This window comes from Oncorhynchus gorbuscha, linkage group LG16 (assembly GCF_021184085.1).
Source record: "Oncorhynchus gorbuscha isolate QuinsamMale2020 ecotype Even-year linkage group LG16, OgorEven_v1.0, whole genome shotgun sequence".
NCBI classification, from domain to species: domain Eukaryota; kingdom Metazoa; phylum Chordata; class Actinopteri; order Salmoniformes; family Salmonidae; genus Oncorhynchus; species Oncorhynchus gorbuscha.
In genome coordinates, this window is record NC_060188.1 from 53,527,322 (window position 1) to 53,548,989 (window position 21,668).

General features: G+C 39.6%; 1 protein-coding gene across 6 annotated transcripts in view; it reads left to right on the forward strand.

The window, feature by feature from the left end:
* Positions 1–10,608, forward strand: part of LOC124000105 (opioid-binding protein/cell adhesion molecule-like) — a 559,214-nt gene extending 548,606 nt beyond the window's left edge. For 3 of the 6 annotated variants that reach the window (XM_046306240.1, XM_046306239.1, XM_046306243.1), the window contains exons 6-10: positions 857–977; positions 2,875–3,026; positions 3,787–3,822; positions 9,376–9,453; positions 9,847–10,608. In XM_046306240.1, coding sequence (XP_046162196.1) covers positions 857–977; positions 2,875–3,026; positions 3,787–3,822; positions 9,376–9,453; positions 9,847–9,950 — 491 coding nt within the window. In that variant the 3' untranslated portion in view covers positions 9,951–10,608. The remainder of the gene's footprint in view (positions 1–856; positions 978–2,874; positions 3,027–3,786; positions 3,823–9,375; positions 9,454–9,846) is intronic. The other 3 variants (XM_046306241.1, XM_046306244.1, XM_046306242.1) reach the window with 2 other exon arrangements.
* The last annotated feature ends 11,060 nt before the right edge of the window (positions 10,609–21,668 follow it).

Below are 21,668 nucleotides of genomic sequence, written 5' to 3' on the forward strand. Positions count from 1 at the left end.
GAACAGAAAAAGCACTGGAACGAGAGTTAACTCTGTCAGGAGCGCGTGTCATGAGACCAAAGCTCTCTGCCAGACCACTGACTCAGAGGTCCCATGAGCCCCCCCTTTATAGTAGAATCCTCAAACCAGTTTCTAAATATGGTAGACACCTAATGGAAGCCCTTGGAAGTGCAACCTCATCCATATCTCAATGTGTTTTTGGTAGGCCAAGCTTTGAAAAACTACAAACCTCAGATGTCCCATTTCCTGGTTAGATTTTTCTCAGGTTTTCACCTGCTATATGAGTTCTGTTATTCTCAAAGACATCATTCAAACAGTTTTCTATCCAATACTAATAATAATGTGCATATATTAGCATCTGGGACAGAGTAGGAAGCAGTTCACTCTGGGCACGCTATTCATCCAAAAGTGAAAATGGTGCCCCCTATCCCAGAAAGGTTAAGCAAGTCTTGTCTGCTAAATTAACTAGTGTAGCCCACAGCCATTTGGTATAGCCACATCAGGACCTAACATAAGGACAACTCAGAGTATGCTATTCTGTTCTATTGAAATAGACAACATTTTCTTCATATCATGCTTCTTTAGATCTGTCTATAATAAATCATGGATTTATTAAGGAGTAGGCTATATTACATGGATTTATTTGACTTTTCAAACATGTAGATGCTCCAAATGTCTGCATCAGTGGCTTGTAGTGGAAGCCAGGATATGCTAAATGTGTTTATGTTAATTAATGGTCAATTACAGTGATACCACTTGACAATCACCGGCTGTCAACATTTTGTGACCGCCACAGACCTAACCTTGACTCCCTCTCTGGCATCCTGATCCCATGAGTGCCCTCATGTGCCCGTAGATGCCCCCAGTGTGTCAGAGGGCAGAGACGTTGGCGTGACCCTTGGCCAGAGAGGGGTGCTGGAGTGTGAAGTGGATGCGGTGCCCAAGGCGGACTTTGAGTGGTATCGAGATGACAGAAGGTAAATTGTTGTGCATGTTTGCGAGCATGTTGAATCTATGCTTTATGCAGGGTTTTAGATTTTCCTGGAAGTTGATTTTCAAGAAAGGTCATTGGGTCATCAGCATATATATATATATATATATATATATATATATATATATATATATATATATATATATAATCTGCTCAAAAAAATAAATGGAACACTAAAATAACACATCCTAGATCTGAATGAATGAAATATTCTTATTAAATACTTTTTTATTTATATAGTTGAATGTGCTGACAACAAAATCACACAAAAATGATCAATGGAAATCAAATTTATCAACCCATGGAGGTCTGGATTTAGAGTCACACTCAAAATTAAAGTGGAAAACCACACTACATGCTGATCCAACTTTGATGTAATGTCCTTAAAACAAGTCAAAATTAGGCTCAGTAGTGTGTGTGGCCTCCATGTGCCTGTATGACCTCCCTACAACGCCTGGGCATGCTCCTGATCAGGTGGTGGATGGTCTCCTGAGGGATCTCCTCCCAGACCTGGACTAAAGCATCCGCCAACTCCTGGACAGTCTGTGGTGCAACGTGGCATTGGTGGATGGAGAGAGACATGATGTCCCAGATGTGCTCAATTGGATTCAGGTCTGGGGAACGGGCGGGCCAGTCCATAGCATCAATGCCTTCCTCTTGCAGGAACTGCTGACACACTCCAGCCACATGAGGTCTAGCATTGTCTTGCATTAGAAGGAACCACACCAGCACCAGCATATGGTCTCACAAGGGGTCTGAGGATCTCATCTCGGTACCTAATGGCAGTCAGGCTACCTCTGGCGAGCACATGGAGGGCTGTGCGGACCCCCAAAGAAATACCAGCCCACACCATGACTGACCCACCGTCAAACCGGTCATGCTGGAGGATGTTGCAGGCAGCAGAAAGTTCTCCACGGCGTCTCCAGACTCTGTCACGTCTGTCACATGTGCTCAGTGTGAACCTGCTTTCATCTGTGAAGAGTACAGGGCTCCAGTGGCGAATTTGCCAATCTTGGTGTTCTCTGGCAAATGCCAAACGTCCTACATGGTGTTGGGCTGTAAGCACAACCCCCACCTGTGGACGTCGGGCCCTGATACCACCCTCATGGAGTCTGTTTCTGACCGTTTAAGCAGACACACGCACATTTGTGGCCTGTTGGAGGTCATTACGCAGGGCTCTGGCAGTGCTCCTCCTGCTCCTCCTTGGACAAAGGCAGAGGTAGCGGTCCTGCTGCTGGGTTGTTGCCCTCCTACGGCCTCCTCCACGTCTCCTGATGTACTGGCCTGTCTTCTGGTAGCACCTCCAAGCTCTGGACACTACGCTGACAGACACAGCAAACCTTCTTGCCACAGCTCGCATTGATGTGCCATCCTGGATGAGCTAAACTACTTGAGCCACTTGTGTGGGTTGTAGACAGTCTCATGCTACCACTAGAGTGAAAGCACCGCCAGCATTCAAAAGTGACCAAAACATCAGCCAGGAAGCATAGGAACTGAGAAGTGGTCTGTGGTCACCACCTGCAGAACCACTCCTTTATTGGGTGTCTTGCTAATTGCCTATAATTTCCGCCTGTTGTATATTCCATTTGCACAACAGTATGTGAAATTTATTGTCAATCAGTGTTGCTTCCGAAGTGGACAGTTTGATTGCACAGAAGTGTGATTGACTTGGAGTTACATTGTGTTGTTTAAGTGTTCCCTTTATTTTTCTTGAGCTATATATATATATATATGAGAGAGCGAGCGAGAGAGTCTTCCCTACAAGGACGTTTTGTGTATTGTTTAACTCGCATGGCTGAGCCAGCTCTATATGCATTTTAAATTGGTCAAATAAATTCATAAATGTATTCACTGACTACAGAGCTGTTTCCTTCTCTCTCAAGGATCATCAACGGTTTAGATGGCATGGAGATCGAGGATGCCGGGCAGCTCTCCAAGCTGACCTTCTTAAACATCTCAGAGGCAGACTACGGCAACTACACGTGCATCGCCATCAACAAACTCGGCAGCTCCAACGCAAGCTTTGTCCTGTATGGTGAGTACATTATGCCATTCAAGGTGCAAAAAAATGAGAATGTTGTGTAGGTAACACTTCATAATAACTTTCATGAATAAGCCATTATACATGCTTCTAAATGCTTCGGAAATTATTAAACATTTTATAAATGTTTATTATGAATGTTTACAAATGTTGAAATGTTTATTTATTATTTGTTTAGAAATAATTTATGAATGCCTATTCATGAAAGTTATGATAAAGTATACTGAATATGACTAACAAGGAACCCAAACCGGCTGCGCGCGTGCACCATCGTGCATAAATGTATTTTGTCTCACAACACCAAAAGCGATCACAACACGCAGGTTAAAATATCAAAACAAACTCAAGCTGGCTAGCTAAATTGCCATAAATGTTTAATGCTTTTCAACCTGTCCCCAAATTCATGTGATTGGTTTATAGAGTTTGACTTGATATTTTAACCTGCATGTCGTGATCGCGTTTGGTGTGCGGGAACAAAATACATTTTTGCACGATGGTGCACGCAAGCAGCCAGTTTTGGTTCCATGTAAAGTCTGGGAATCTGTGCCTTAATTGAACGCAACATTATCATAATGATTTAGGTTAACAGCAACACCTTTCACATCACTGTATGCCTTTAATACTGCACCCACAAAGCTAAAAACATATTCACCAGCTTGACTTTCTCATTGTTCACATTCAGGTAACATTGTCAGTGATTGTTTGCTTTTTGTTTGTTTTATATATTTTGCTGTGGTCTGTTCTTCTGGTGTAGAGGTTATTGAGCCTACTAGCTCAACACTAGTGCAAGGTTAGTACCGGTATTCAGCATGAGCATGCTTTTCGACTCACGCTCACCTCTCTGGTGCACTAACAGAATTCTAACAACGCATCTTAAACATTGCCATTTTCACATTGACAACAAACTGATTAGATGCCAATATCACTGGAGTGGCACTCATTGCTAATTCTGAGGTGACAGGAGGAATATGTTTCTGCCATTGGAAGGGGCCAGATAATGTTTGAGCAGTGCATGACAAAATGAGATTGTCAGAAGGTTACTGGGCTGCTCATGAAAACTTTATTAGCTTCTAATTCCATTTATTAATATTGATAACAAGTAAAAAATGTATGTCTGACAAGTGACATTTCCTGGAAGAGGGCCGGATGAGGAGAAAGTAAGTCAGTAAAATCACTGTGGAAATGGTAAATGAAGAACTCTGTACCTTTTTTAAATGTTTTGCTAACTCTGTTTTGTTTTTCTTATTTCAACCGCCTACCCGCCTCGCTATGTGGTATGTCTTCATTTTATTTTGCATGTGCTTCATCTGCTGTGTAAGTATCTATCTGTCCTAAAACTATCATTTGTGTTGTATGTGTTAAAGCTGTTGTGACAATTTGTTAAATAATTTGTCTGTCTGGTTGTGGAATGGTGTCTTTATAGGAATCACAGAGACACATTCCTAATTCCCTTTTTTTAAATCAATGCCATGTGTTTTCCATTCCGAACTTCCCTCTAGTTAGTTGTAACTAATACTTGTAATGTACGTTACTACTATAGTGAAGCCCTACACCTGACCTCTTAGCAATGTATTAGCAATGCACATTTGAATGATTGATTTGATGTGTGGTAAACGTCATTGTATTAATTAGACAGATGTTTGGAATATAAGTGAAACTGGATCATTAACTGTGGCGCCCCTCTTCAGAGATGTATTACTTGCTTTGATTTGGATTGTGGGGGGAAAGCAGCAATATTATTGTAATTATCCACATGCAGGTTTAGGAATAATCTACTGTGGCAGCATAATTGGATAGATGTCCCAATAGAATAGCTGGTGAACTCCAAGAAAATCCAAAGGAAATTAGAAATCATTGTGTTACTCGGCTTCAAAACTGCAATAATTTCGTCCCTCTCTCTCTCTCTCTCTCTCTCTCTCTCTCTCTCTCTCTCTCTCTCTCTCTCTCTCTCTCTCTCTCTCTCTCTCTCTCTCTCTCTCTCTCTCTCTCTCAATAATGCCCCATATGGTCCAATATTTTTGGGATTTCGAAAGCCCTTCTGAACCATACGACCCTGCAAGGCCAAAGAATGGAAATATGTTTAACTCATATAAGCCTTATTATATAGATCATCTCGTCAGCCTCCGAAATACAGTATAAATTCACATTCAATATGAGCTTTGCACAAAGATCATTACTGAGATTAAACATTTCATCTTGAAAGGGGACATAACACAATAGCTGTGACAATTGTCTCTAGAATTGTACCTCTTTCGCCCTCAAGAAAACTTGTCCCAAATCATATACAATATGATAAGTGTTCCAAGCACTTGGATGCTTGTCAAGGGCATTCGTTTATGGAGTTCGAGGACTACTCTACTTTGGCCTGGATTGTTGTTGTCTGGCCTGGATTAAATTCTTAACGTTAAGAGCAAATCAATAATTCTACATTTTGTCTCTAAATGAACAAGTCTTGTTCCCACTCTAGGTGAATAAAATCCCAGACCTTATGGCACCATATTTTTTATGCAGTACATGATGAATACAACATGACATTCGGGTGACAAAACAGTCCTAAACATTATTGTTATTAAATACTGATGACAAAACAGTTCTATACACAGTTTGTTAGGTACACCCATTTAGTACCGTGTCAGACCACCATTTGCATCTAGAACAGCCTGAATTATTCAGGCCATGGATAAAAGTCGGGAAATGCTCCACAGGGATATTGGTCAAATAGGACCTGATGGCATCACACAGTTGCTGCAGATTGGATGGTGATACACCACCGCCACCATCCTGTTCCATTGAGTCCAGGAACTTATGCTGCTCATGCCAAATCTTCGCCAAATCTCTGACATCAGCATGACGCAACAGGAACCGTGATTCGTCAAACCAGGCAATTTTTTCCCACTCAACTGTCTAGTATTGGGGATCGCGTGCCCAATCGAGACGCTTCTTCTTGTTTTTAGCTGATAGGAGTGGAACCCAGTGTGGTCGTGTGCTGCAATAACAAGGATCAACAAGTTGTGCGCCCCAAGATGTCGTTCTGCACACCACTGTTGTACTGTGCCGTTATTTTTCTGTTTGCGGCCCTCCTGTTAGATTGCACAGGTATTGCCATTCTCCTTCGACCTCATTCATCAATGAGTTGTTTTTGCTAACAGGACTGCCGCATGGCTGCATGTTTTCTCATGACAAACTAGGCACTGTTGTGTGTAAAAAGCCCAGTAGGGCATCCGTTTCAGAGATACTGGATCCGGTGTGCCTGGCACCAATCATACCATGCTAAATTATTTTAGGTAACTGATTTTGCTTCTTCTAATGTTCAATCGGACAGTAACTGAATACCTCAATGCCTGTCTGCCTGCTTTATATAGCAAGTCACAGCCTCATGACTCACTGTCTGTAGGAGCAATCCATTTTTGTAAACAGAGTGGTGTACTGGTGAACTGGTGATTGTACTTTACTGTTATTATATACTGGTGACAAAACAGTACTAAACATTATTTGACTCTATACTGGTGACAAGGGTGTTATGGGTGGGCCTTAGGGGCCCTGGCCCCCCTAACATACCTTCTTGCCCATCCAAATAAAATATAGAAATATTGATCATATATTTGAACAAGACGCGAGCCGACAGAAAGACTCATCAGTTTCAGTTATAAAGCATCCGAGCGAGAGAAACATTACCCATCTGTCTCAGTATGTTTACAAAAAAATACAAATGTAACCTTTATTTAACCAGGAAGGCTCATTGAGATTTTAAATATATCCTCTGTCCTGGCCAAGATAGGTAGCACCAAGTCATTGCACAATTAAAGACAGACAACGTGAAAAACTACAGGTAATCTAGTAAAAAACAGCACAGTAAAAACAGCACAGTAAAAAATATATGAAATATAGAAATCAAACTGGATGGTCTTCAGAATTAGATGGGAGGGGTTGAGGGTAGCGGAAGGATAGAAGTAAAAACAAACAGCATTTTACTATCGTAAAATACAATGTCCATACAATGTATTTCGTATGTACAGTAGAAGCCCAAGTGTTGTTGTTCATTAGTTTAGGTGGTAGGGTTAGTGGAAAATAATAAAGGAAAATATTATTTGAAAATATGTGTATTTATGTACAGTGGCTTGTGAAAGTATTCACCCCCTTGGCATTTTTCCTATTTTGTAGCCTTACAACCTGGAATCAACATTTATTTTGTGGGGGTTTGTATCATTTGATTACACAACATGTCTACCACTTTGAAGATGCTAAATATTCTTTATTGTGAAACAAACAAGAAATAAGACAAAAAATACAGAACTGAGGTGTGCATAACTATACACCCACCCAAAGTCAATACTTTGTAGAGCCACCTTTTGCAGCAATTACAGTTGCAAGTCTCTTGGCACATCTAGCCACTGGGACTTTTGCCCATTCTTCAAGGATAAACTGCTCCAGCTCCAGCTATAGTGTTGCTTTAACAGTATGCTTAGGGTCATTGTCCTGCTGGAAGGTGAACATCCGTCCCATTCTCAAATCTCTGGAACAATGAAACAGGTTTCCCTTAAGAAAGAATGTCCCTGTATTTAGCACCATCCATCATTCCTTCAATTCTGACCAGTTTCCCAGTCCCTGCCGATGAAAAACATCCCCACAGCATGATGCTGCCACCACCATGCTTCAGTGTGGGGATGGTGTTCTTGGGGTGTTGAGAGGTGTTGTGTTTGCTCCAGACATAGCGTTTTCCTTGATGACCAAAAAGCTAAATTTTTGTCTCATCTGACCAGAGTACCTTCTTCCATATGTTTGGGGAGTCTCCCACATTCCTTTTGGCGAACACCAAACTTGTTTGCTTCTTTAAGCAAAGGCTTTTTTCTGGCCACTCTCCCGTTAAGCCAATCTCCGTGGAGTGTACGGCTTAAAGTGGTCCTATGGACCGATACTCCAATCTCCGCTGTGGAGCTTTGCAGCTCCTTCATGGTTGTCTGTGGTCTCTTTGTTGCCTCTCTGATTAATGCTCTCCTTGCCTGGTCCGTAAGTTTGGTGGGCGGCCCTCTCATGGCAGGTTTGTTGTGGTGCCATATTCTTTAAAAAAATATAATAGTGGATTTAATGTTGCTCCGTGGGATGTTCAAAGTTTCAGATATTTTTTTATAACCCAACCCTGATCTGTACTTCTCCACAACTTTGTCCCTGACCTGTTTGGAGAGCTCCTTGGTCTTCACGGTGCCACTTGCTTGGTGGTGCCCCTTGCTTAGTGGTGTTGCAGACTCTGGGGCCTTTCAGAACAGGTGTATATATACTGAGTGCCCCCACTTAAACATTCCATCAGCAGGAATTGGGATTGGAATATTTCTTAGTCTGGGAATGACCTGATTAGCATAGCTATATTAGCTAACCTAGCTGTGCCAGAAATACCATGGACATACAGTGTCTTCAGAAAGGATTCACACCCCTTAAATTTTTCCACCTTTTGTTGTGTTCCAGCCTGACTGTAAAATGTATTACATTTATATTTTGTTTACTGATCAACAAACAATAGGCTACCCCATAATGTCAATCAAAATATATTAGTGTTTTATGTTCCATTCATATATGTATATATACATGGATGTGCGTACACTTTTTTACAAATGTTCTTCCCTTTTGACATTACAGAGTATTTTGTGTAGATCATTGACAAGAAAATGACAATTAAATCCACATTTATCTTACTTTGAAACAGAAGAAAATGTGGAAAAAGTCAGTGCGTGAATACCTTCTGAAGGCACTGTATCTATGTCGGGTAATAAGTAAACAGAACTAAAAATAACAATAATGTCCTCTTTTGAATTGGTTACCTAATAGATCTGGGTAAAATATATTTGTGTTTGTTATTCAAATAATTATTTTGTATGTGTGTGTATTTTCAAATAATATGGCACAAATCAACTACTTCTAAATGAAGTATTTGAAACTTTTTCAAATAATTTCCTATACATATCGTACTATTTGAATGTATTTTCAAATATTTATTTAAAATACTATTCCCAAATACCTGGATTATATTTGAGTGTATTTGCGTCGATGCATTTGAGTATTTTCAAAGACTTTCAGTATATCTCCAAATACATTCCTATATTCAACTACTTGTCTTTTCAAATAAAAAACATCTAAATAATTACTTCCAAATGTCTTTAAAAGTAATAGAAATACCCTAAACAGTATTTGAACCCAGGTGTGGTACCTAGCAACCGTTTGGCCCAGGGGGTAGTTTATTATGTGCTGAGTGTCAATTACTCAGATAATTTTGCATGTGAGCAGCATTTGCTTGTGAGCTGCTCTGTTGACATGTTTTGAGTGCCTTCTTTCATATAATCTCTCTTTTTAGAGGGGTCAACCAATGTGTTATTGTTGAGTTCATCTGTGTTAGAAAAGACATCCTCTGAAACCTTTGCATTACCGGCAGGTTTGTAATGAATCCACTTTAAAACCTAACCTAATAAACACAAACTAATTATTTTAAAAAATGTGTTCAACACATGATTAAATACTAACCTGTAGATTAACAGTACTGATACCTGTAGGTGACGTTAGGGGAAAGGGGGATTTAGTTGTATATTGTTGTACTACCACACAAATTTGTGAATATCAGTGAGACACACCTCTCCTTGAGCAGACAGCGAGTTAAGAGTTGGTGAGAAGGATTTAAAGCAGTGAATCACTTGTTAACAGAAGATTTACATAGTGATATCCATCCGACAGGTTTATGCAAGAGAAAGGGCAAAACCAATCTTGAATGCCTCAAACTCATCCAAATGTTTTGTTCCCTCTCCTCCGCCCTCCACCTTCGCCATGACAGGACCCGGAGCAGTGCAGGATGGGAACAGCGGCTCGATGGGGACACACGTACACACCTACACCTGTCTACTAGTCATCCTCCTTCCGTTTCTGCTCAAGTTTTGACGCAGTGGGCTTTCTGGCATCCGAGGGCAAGGTTGCATGTTTTGTGTGTTTTCTCTCACCTGGAACCACAAACGTGATGCACAGTGTGCATGGGCTACCCTACTACATCATGTCGAACCGCTAAAAAGTATTATGTAACATATACTTTTTTTATTCATTTTAGTTGAGTTTTAAGGACATAACAAGTTGCTTTTTTTTGTTTAGTTTCGCCTCCCATTATGATATGATTCTTAAAGTTTATTCACGTGGGTCTCAAAAATAGGCCTGTCCGATGTGGTTTGTCTGTTATTTACATTTAATTTATCTCAATTTCCCCCGACTGACAGTCATCTTAGCCCCGAGAGTCTTAGCCCCAAGAGTTAAGTGTATGAGGTAAACTAAACAAACACCCCAAACACAGGCAAGGACCAGAAGGACTGAAATCCCTCTAGGACCTAAAAGCCTGTAATCATGTTTGTTTCTGCTGTAATTATTTTGGATTCTGATACATTGACAAACCACAACCGGTTAAGAAGAAATTTAATTTTGACAAATGTTCTTCTTCCTCTCATCATTGTAAATTGTGATCTTTTCAGCTGTTTGTGCTATGCTATTTTTTGTTTGTTTTTAACACATATTGAAAAGGGGTAAATAAAATATAAAAGTTGTATAAATTTGTGCAAAGACCATGTTTGTCTTCCCTTTTAACTGGCACAAGTCTATACAAGGTGGTTTGAAGAATAATTACTTAACTAGTTATGAATGGAAAGGTAGTTTTATTTCCATTTTTGTGGACATATAACTTCAACTAATGTAATCACTTGCAAAGTTTATTCATGTCTTTACAGCTGGTGTTACTGACTTGCCTAGTTAAATAAAGGTAAAATATGGATCACTCTAAGTGCAAAACCTAACTTCCACTTCAGTCATTGAGTGATGCATTGATGTCAGTAGGAGACTAAGTGAAATTTGGACTAAAGTGGAAGTTAGGTTCCACCTCTGAAGGTTCTCAGCTGTTAATATCAGTATTTTTGTATGGTCATTGGTTTGAGTTTGTTCCAAAATAGTGTCTCATAACCAATAAGTATGAACTGTTTGGTTGTGTTGAACTGGTACGTTTTGACTGGAAATTCAGATAGATTGCTTATGTTGTCTCCCAATAGAGTGCAGATACATTAAAATATTCTCATACAGTGTGGTATACCGAGTGAAATAATCAGGGTGGAGTTTGGATTGATTTGAAATCGGGTATGTCTTCTCGTCGACGTCTCTGTGGCACTCAGGAGCTACAATAAAACGTTCTATAACCATCCACTTAATTTTACGCAATTGGATTTTGTTTAACAGGCAAGCACAATCCATGCTCCATGAAATCACTGAACAAAAATATCAACGCAACATGTAGTGTTGGTCCCATGTTTAATGAACTGAAATATAAGAAAATGTTCCATATGCACAAAAAGCTTATTTATCTTAAATGTTGTGCACAAATTTGTTTACATCCCTGTTAGTGGGCATTTCTCATTTGCCAAGATAATCCATCAACCTGACAGGTGTGGCATATCAAGAAGCTAATTAAATAGCATGATCACAGGTGCTCCTTGTGCTGTGGACAATTAAAGGCCACTCTAAAATGTGCAGTTTTGTCACACAACACAATACCACAGATGTCTCAAGTTTTGAGGGAGTGTGCAATTGGCATACTGACTGCAGGAATGTCCACCAGAGCTGTTGCCAGATAATTTGTTAATTTCTCTACCATAAATGTCCTCCAAAATTGTTTTAGAGAATTTGGCAGTACGTCCAACCGGCTTCAAAACCGCAAACCACCTGTAAGGCGTTGTGTGGGCGAGCAGTTTCCTAATGTCAAAGTTGTGAACAGAGTGCCCCATGGTGGCGGTGGGGTTATGGTATGGGTAGGCATAAGCTACGGACAACGGCAAAATTGCATTTTATCTATGGTAATTTGAATGCATAGAGATACCATGACGAGATCCTGAGGCCCATTGTCGTGCCATGCACAGCCCCATGTCACAAGGATCTGTGCACAATTAATGGTTGCTAAAAATGTCCCAGTTCTTCTATGGCCTGCATACTCACCAGACATGTCACCCATTGAGCATGTTTGGGATGCTCTGGATTGACGTGTACAACAGTGTGTTCCAGTTCCTGCTAATATCCAGAAACTTTGCAAAGCCATTGAAGAGGAGTGGGACAACATTTCACAGGCCACAGTCAACAGCCTGATCAACTCTGTGCGAAGGAGATATGTTGTGCTGCATGAGACAAATGGTGGTTTTCTGATCCACACTCCTACCTTTTTTAAGATAACTGTGACAAACAGATGCATATCTGTATTCCCAGTCATGTGAAATCCATAGATCAGGGCCTAATATATTTATTTAAATTGACTGATTTCCTGATATGAACTGTAACTCAGTAAAATCTTTGAAATTGTTTCATGTTGCGTTTATTTTTTTGTTCAGTATACAAGGATTTTGCAGCTTTCTGTGCAGTGCATCAACTCGTTTTCGCAGTTTATAAACTACATAGCAGTATCTCCTCTTCATGATAGTTTTTAAAACTTTATTAAAATATCTGTGCCCATATTCACAAAGCATCTCAGAGAAGGAGTGCTAATCTGGGGTCAGTTTTGTCTTCAAAATTAATGTGTTGACATGGACAGGGGGGAATTGATCCTAGATCAGCACTCATACTCTGAGACCCTTTATGACTGCTGACCATGGTCTTGATTTATTTCAGTCTGTCCTCTAAACACCATGTTTTCAATAGATACATGTACTGTAATGTAAATGTAAGCAAGACAAAGGTTCAGAGTAGCGTTGACAGATGTAATATGGGATGGATTGCACACAATGAAAAGGGATATATTTGCTGTTGTATTGCTATTCCACAGTTCTCTGACAGGACATTGCAGACACACCTGAATGTTCATCTCTCATCGCTGTCTCCTAAATGATTCATTCCTGTGTTGGTTTTAACGTTGCCTATATCAGACAAAGCACTTGTTGAGCCCATGACAAACACATCCTAATTCAGAGGTCTTAAAGGTAGACTCAACATTATGACATCATCAAAAACAGCGGGGAAACTTCCTGCTTTCTCCCAGAAATCAACAGCAACAAATTCTAATCTGCCAGGACTGCTGGTATTGCCTCTTCCTTAAGTGGGAATGCCTCAAGGAAGGGCACAAATTAGTCAGTTTTGTTAGTCTTCTGTTGTTGATGTCAGCACATGTGTACGATGAAGTCTGACTTTAATATTGTATTCACAAATGTGGAGAAAGGGACACATTTTGATGTTACAAAATATTTTACTTTTTAATGTTTCAAACCTGTGGTGCTGCCATCAAAATCGGCCATATTACAGCAGATATATGGGTGCATGTATCACACATTTCAAATGGGCTATGCCTGTGTGAGGGTCACATTGATTTGATAATGATTCGAAATATACATCACTGTAATTCATGATTCACCAGGCATCGGCATTATTGTAAATGATTGTTGAACTTGGATTTCATTTGAATACATTGTTCCATATGGCAGAGCACTTAGCTAATAAAGTGAGATAACACACCTATTATCCACTCCACACCAGCATAATTGTTTGAACCCCAAATCCATTTAGAAATGAATACCACGAGTATTACCCTAGTAAAATAGGTATTCAGACCTCAATGGGATAAATAAAGGTTAAATAAGTACCACATAATTAGTCAAGTGTTCTACTGTGGTAAATGTACTGATAAAACCGATCCAAATGTCTGTTGAACGATAAGCTCATTCTAGTGACTGAAACTATATAATATGGGCTCAATGAAGGCCATGCTAAGGGTAGATTCAATAAAAGTTGTATTACTTTTTTTGTAGTTGTTTTAAAACATATGTACAGAAAGCAACATCTGGGGCTTCTGAGAAGTCCACGGTATAACCATTGCAGAAACTTATTTCCCACGTATTATTTTTGACTGAGCTTATATTGGACCTACCCTATAGTATAGTGCTGTTTGTGACGTGACATTTAAGTATGCATTCAGTCACTCTGTGGTGACCGGCACACACACATTCCCTCTACCCCAATACAAGACAGTCAAGTCATTCACCCGACAAAGGTCAGTCAAAGTCGTCCCTTTATTCTGGTTGATTCCACAGTGAGTGGAAAATTACATTCTATTTGACTCCCTGTGATGTAAAAGATTGTTGGTTCATATGTATTTTCTTGTTGAAGATTGTGTGTTCATATTTCAAACTGACAATAATAATAAAAAATGATCTTAAATGCCACATGCTTTGACCATCTTTGTTTGAGTGCGCACATTGCTATGCTTTGGAATTGCAAGTCATTCATTCATGTGTGTTTGCTTCATTGGGTAATTGAACTAACCTGGTGTCTCCAATTACTTTGTTGATCCACCTTGTCAGCCATACAGTACCTGTCTAGGACCCACATGACAGACCTGCATATTGTGTCATTTTTCTGATTGGGAGACATTCAATCTGCTAACCTGCGTTAGGTAAATCAATCCCTTTTCACGCCAGGTGTCTGCCAGAAGGTGGAGAGAGTAGGCAGGGCAAATCCGTTTTTGTGATTTCTGGTATATCATCAAAATAAATAAAAACACAGCATGTTTTTGGACTCATTCAGCAGTTTTTACCAGATTATGTACAATACCATTGGAAATAATGTTGAACGTTCAAATTATGTTCCTAAATAGCCCAATGTAAAAACACAGTTTTAATGTGTCCAAATCAATTACAAATATGCAGAAACAGTTCATGCTATATTGAAAACCTAAACATAAAATGTACTATCTACACATACTGTACATGTGCGACAACAGTAATCATGTTACTTGTATAATTTATTTTATGAGCACCTTATAAACTGCACACGTACCAAAAACCCTATTGTTTTGACAAATGGCAATAAACCACTCATATTGATTAGGGAGGAAATCAGGTTCTATACGCTGTTGAAACTACCACAACTCAAAAAACACTTGGAAACTGGAGATATTTTGACACCATTGGTTAGAGAAAAACCTGCATTAGACTGTCAGCTAAATTTTAGAATGTTGCATTTTGATATGGGGGGGGGATCACCAACAAGGGGAAATGTAACACTGTCTTGTCAATCATTCAAATATCAATTATCAGGTTGAAATCAATAGTACAAGCAGCGGGAAATGAGGTTGCAGGTCCTGTTTAAACTAACACAGCAATCAAATGAATGTATTTGTGATGACTGTTAACTTTTAGATCAAAAAACACCAATCTGAAAGAAAAGTAATTGCACTAAATGTTGTGCTTTTATGAAAATGGGAGTTGTGTGTAATGTAGTAACAAAAACTGTCGACATTGGGGAAATTTGGGACAAACTCTACTTTTTGTTCATAAATATTATTCATACTATTTACAACATTTGAAGTAAATATTTTGATAGGTCAAAGTATCAGTTATCACAAAATGTATGCAACTAACTGGATTTATCCTCTACAGCATCTCTATCCCTATACCGGGGCAGTTGAGGTAACGTGCGCTAATGTGATTTGCATGATGTTGTAAGTAACAGCAAACTTTCCAGGACATAGACATGTCTTATATGGGCAGAAAGCTTAAAGTCTTGTTAATCCAACTGCACTTTCCAATTTACAGTAGCAGTGAAAAAATACCATGCTATTGTTTGAGGAGAGTGCACAACAACCAAACACTTTTATCACGGCAACTGATTTACCTCTGAAGGTAAATAATATACTTACATTCGGTAATTTTGCTCCTATTTGTCATCCTGTAGGTACCAGAGATAAAATGTAGGATTGTTTTGTTTGATAAAATACATTTTTATATTAAAATGTAGGGACTGGGTTCTACAGTTTGAACCCCTGCTGTCTCTGGCCCCACATCCAACCGGGTGTTTGCGGAGGCCAGGTGATCTGATACATCACTTGAATTCTAAATAAATCAGACAGTGTCACCAACAAAGCACCCCCACATCATCACACCTCCTCCTCCATGGGAACCACACATGCGGAGAGGCTGGTAACTCTTAATAAACTTATGCTCTGCAGCAGAGGTAACTCTGAGGCTTCCTTTCCTGTGGCGGTCCTCAGGAGAGCCAGTTTCATCATAGTGCTTGATCGTTTTTGCGACTGCACTTCAAGAAACGTTGAAAGTTCTTGAAATTTTTAGAATTGACTGACCTTCATGTTTTAAAGTAATGTTGGACTCTCATTTATCTTTGCTTTTTTGAGCTGTTCTTGCCATAATATGGACTATTTTATCAAATAGGGCTATCTCCTCTATATCACCCTACCTTGTCACAACACAAATGATTAGCTCAAACACATTAAGAAGGAAAGAAATTCCATAAATGAACTTTGAATAAGGCACTCCTGTTAATTAAAATGTATTCCATTTGACTACCTCTTGAAGCTGGTTGAGAAGGCAAGGGTTGGCTACTTTGAAGATTCTCAAATATAAAAAATATTTTGATTTGTTTAACACTTTTTTGGGCACTACATGATTCCATATGTGTTATTCCATAGGTGTGATGTCTTCACTATTATTCTGCAATGTAGAAAATAGTAAAAATAACGAAAAACCCTGTAAAGAATAGGTGTGTCAAAACTTTTGAATGGTAGTGTATATATCATTTTCCAAAACAGATACAAACATACGAACATCAATTTGCACATGGACACAAACTACCACTGCAGTGGCTTGTGAAAATATTCACCCCCTTGGAATTTTTCCTATTTTGTTACCCTACAACTTGGAATTCAAATAGATTTTTTTGAGGTTTGTATCATTTGATTTACACAACTTGCCTACCACTTTGAAGATGCTAAACTATACCCCCCCATCCTCACAGTTCACACCCCTTTACCCCACCCTAGTCAAGCTTATCACCAACTCCCATCCCTGCCCTCTCTTACCCACACTTGACAAGTGTTTCCCAACCTCCCATCTTTTCCCCCCTGCCTTCTTCTCAGTCACATTTACACCCTTCTATACATCTTCTAGCTCATCTATTCTTATTCATTCATACACAACATATACCTATCCCTCCGCACACCCATTCTCTCCTGCCCTCCTACACATATTCATATTCAACCTCCTTCACTCTCTCATTCATATGCACAGACACATACACACACATACACACACATGCGCCCACTCACAACCTCTCGCCTACAGACACACACACATCTTTAGAACAATTATTGACAATCATTGACATTATTCTGCAATGTAGATTTCTCCTTTTACATTGCCTTTTCACTGCCCATGTATCTCATTGCATCATTACATCCCTAGAGAAGAACAGTTACTTGGGGACAATAAAGTCTATATTGTATTGTTGAGAGGGGGAAAGAACATTGTCTCAATTTACAATAAACTGTTCTTGGGCATCACTGTATGTAGCCAAGTGTGCTTATCGCTTTTTTCTGCTTCTTCCTCTCCTCATGTCATTGGGCTCTTTTTCAACTGGAAAGGAACTCCATCCTCTGTGTTCCCTTCCATACCGACAGCGCTGACGGGAATCAGAGTTGAGATTTGATTCCTTTTTCCTCCAGTGACTATGCGATCGTAATGAATTGTTTACGTTTTTTCCTCAGCTTGTCCTGGACGAAGCAAATGGACTGGCGATGGATTTTGACATTGGTCTGCTAGTTCCACAGCTTAAAGATTACCATGCAAGGTTATTTAGCATTCTTCTGTTTCACGCCGATGCGATGGCATCGCTGCAGATCCTCCGGTGATACATCCATGCAAAGCACCTCCGATATCAGCTTGATCATGTACAGTGGGGCAAAAAAGTATTTAGTCAGCCACCAATTGTGCAAGTTCTCCCACTTATAAAGATGAGAGAGGCCTGCAATTTTCATCATAGGTACACTTCAACTATGACAGACAAAATGAGGAAAATAAATCCAGAAAATCACATTGTAGGATTTTTAATGCATTTATTTTCAAATTATGGTGGAAAATAAGTATTTGGTCAATAACAAAAGTTTATCTCAATACTTTGTTATATACCCTTTGTTGGCAATGACAGAGGTCAAAAGTTTTCTGTAAGTCTTCACAAGGTTTTCACACACTCTTGCTGGTATTTTGGCCCATTCCTCCATGCAGATCTCCTCTAGAGCAGTGATGTTTTGGGGCTGTTGCTGGGCAACACGGAGGTTTTCACTCAAAATCTCACGATACATGGCCCGATTCATTCTTTCCTTTACACGGATCAGTCGTCCTGGTCCCTTTGCAGAAAAACAGCCCCACGGCATGATGTTTTCCACCCCCATGCTTCACAGAAGGTATGGCGTTCTTTGGATGCAACTGTATCGTGCCATGTATCGTGAGATTTTGAGTGAAAACCTCCTTCCATCAGCAAGGACATTGAAGATGAAACATGGCTGGGTCTTTCAGCATGACAATGATCCCAAACACACCTGCCGGGCAACGAATGAGTGACTTCGTAAGAAGCATTTCAAGGTCCTGGAGTAGCCTAGCCAGTCTCCAGATCTCAACCCCATAGAAGATCTTTGGAGGGAGTTGAAAGTCCGTGTTGCCCAGCAACAGCCCCAAAACATCATTGCTCTGGAGGAGATCTGCATGGAGGAATGGGCCAAAATACCAGCAACGACAGATTTGTAACTTGTCAGCTCGGGGGTATGAACTTGCAACCTTGCGGTTACTAGTCCAACGCTCTAACCACTAGGTTACCCTGCCGCAAGCATATATTGCCGAACAGTGATTAAGAACTTATTTCATAATCTTGACCCAAAATATTATCATCAGGGAGTTAGCCATCAGTGATGGAGTGACAAGCCATTGACTGAGTTGACAGCAAAAACTCAAAACAGACATATTTTTAATTCTAAAAATAAAAATATAGAAATATATAGAAAATGATTCATTTGAAAATCCCCAATAAAAACAACCATTCTATCAGATCTTTCAGCAATATGACAGAATTTATGTTTTACGGTGTCGACAAGAATTGCATTCTTCTCTTTCTTCATTCAAGTGGTATACAATGTCATAATGTTCTTTTTCCTCAGTTGCGTCAGGATCCTATAACCTAATTAAAATAAACATATTTTAACCAGAATTCCTATCCTATCTTAATCTATCAGGGAGGTGAAGTTGACAGTTTATGGCTGTGACCCTGGTGATTTCAATATTGTTTGTTTAAACATATAAAAAGTAGAGAACTTTTACTACATGTAACGAGAACATGAAATGGGGTGCTTATGGTGTAGTTGACCCTGCTCATTAAAGATTCATTGTAGATAAATTCATTGTAGACAAGTTCCCCAAATCTCCAGACACATATTTTAGGAATCACAGTTTTGAGAGAAACATTCTTTAAACTCAGAGACGGCTATAGTATGAAACTACATAAGATCATTTTTCAGTTAATATTCATTATTGCCAGCTAAATATACTTTTTTTTTAAACTTTGGGGGTTTAAAAATGGGATCCTTTACAAGGGCCTTTCCATGCATAGGGCGACATAGAAAGTAATAATATTGAAAACATTTGAACAATTCCAAGGCAAATCATTTCCCTCATAAAATACCCCTAAACATATTTGTTTTGCACAAATAATGCAACACATTTGTTTTTCTTTTTAATCCAATGTTTTAATTAGGATGATGCAAAATAAAGCACACTCACAGTCTTTTACAACTATGCCATCTATGTCTTACTGCTTTAGCCATGGAGAGAATTGAAAAATACTGTGTGCTCTAGACTAGAGCTTCCTTAGTGCATTAGCCTGAACATTTGTCGTCCCTAGAGAGGATGTGTGGTGACTGTCACAATAACCGGAGAGCCCCATTGATTTCTCACTGACCCTGGCCACAACTGACTGTGGCCCGATCCAAATAACAGTGCCAACTCCAGCTAATGGCCATGCCCCAATGACTGGCCTCTTGATTCTGAGTACAAACTGTAGTGGTCTGTTTCAAGTGCTCGCCTCTCACCTATCAATTATGTACCATTACAGCATGGGGACTTCCTTAATAGGTTGAATCTTGTTTCTCTACCCTGCCATACCACCACGACACCGGTTGTTAATTGCACAGAGTACAGAGCGACATTTTCACATTCTCATTCATGTCCCCATAGATTATACATGTGAAAAGAGGCGCGGTGCGCCTAGTGTTCTCCTCCAAGACATCACTTAGAGAATAGGTCATTACCAGGAGGAATGCTATGCAGACAGATTATTATTTAAAGCCAGATTTTTTTCCATTGGGTGTACAGTTAAGTGTGTAGGACATCTTTAGGTTTGTGTTGTTTATTGCCGTCTTTTTTCCCAAAATGCTTCCAAATTGGGCTCCTCGGCTGCTCTGCACTTGCTACCCTGCTGTTCTACTTCATCCTCAACCGATATTTAATTCATGCAAGCATCTGTTAGCTGCAATTGTGAGAAAGTACAGAACGGCATCGTTAAAAAGAAAATGGACCCATCGATAAGATTACATATTTAACTGTACTGTACTTTCTTTATTTTGCAAATGGAATCGCGTATCTTTAACAGGCAATTTTCCAGGAAAAGTACATAATAAATTAGGGAGAAGTTTAGTAAATACAATGGAAGTCAATGCATGTCTGTCTGGAGTCATGTTGGCTGATAATGAAAGGAGTCTCCGCGCTGTAACTTACTTCATGATCAATGCAAACAGTCTATCAGCACAGCTGGTTGCCATCAATAGCAGATAGCTAGGCAGCCACTTCCCTGCTTTTATAGGCATCGAAGCACTTGTTGGTTCAAAATGTAAGAAGTACATGAATAAGGCAGACAAAAAGAAAACAACAATGTTACACTTCTGAAACCATAATGACTGAATGTTTGTCAGTAATTTGACCTGTTTTTGAAAGTTTAACGCACAACATGTTGAATGTGAAACTTAACATGCCTAACCCCAAAAGGGATCCACTGAATTCTGTATATTCTTCCTTATCCCTATAAGTAGATTTACTCACATACTGCATACTGGCAAGCTGAACTCAAGTTGTGTCATATTCAGGCTAACATGTGTGACGTGTATCGGTTCTTGTAAATAACAACACACTTTATATTTAGCTGGAAATGGCTTTCCCACAGCTTACATTAGTAGTTGGCTCTTTAGAAGCCGAATATGAATGTTAATTTTAAGAGAGTGGACAGGTGGATTGGTTATGCACCCAAACCCATGACAGACATTTAAACACTGGAGAAAAGTCATAGCTGTTTGCTTCCTGGCTCCCCGCAGAAACCATATCTCCCAGTGTTATTCACCCTCCTAATTAGTGTCAAAATGGAGTCACAAAGTTAGAAATCCTTCCTTACCAACTGTTTATTTCTCTCACCACCTTCCCCCCCAATTGTATCACTCTTCAAGGCAGCCGATCTTAATGGCAGGTAAGAATATTTAATTGGCCCGAAAAATACCGCCTCACAGGTCCGTGCAGTGCCGACTGAGGAACAGAGGTTCACAGTCCGGGTGTTTGGTGCTTATCAGAACCAAAGTGAATACCATCTGTGCTGAAAGGTACCGGGGTGCAGTTCCTTCCACGTGGGATCTCATTCAGATGGACAATGATTTTTTTATACTTGTACTTTCATGTTTTTTGATTGTGGAATGCTAATGATGATTGGGAAACTGTGTTTCACACTCCCAGCCTTTTGCTCCCCAAAATAGCATGGGGTAAAAAACTGTTTTAA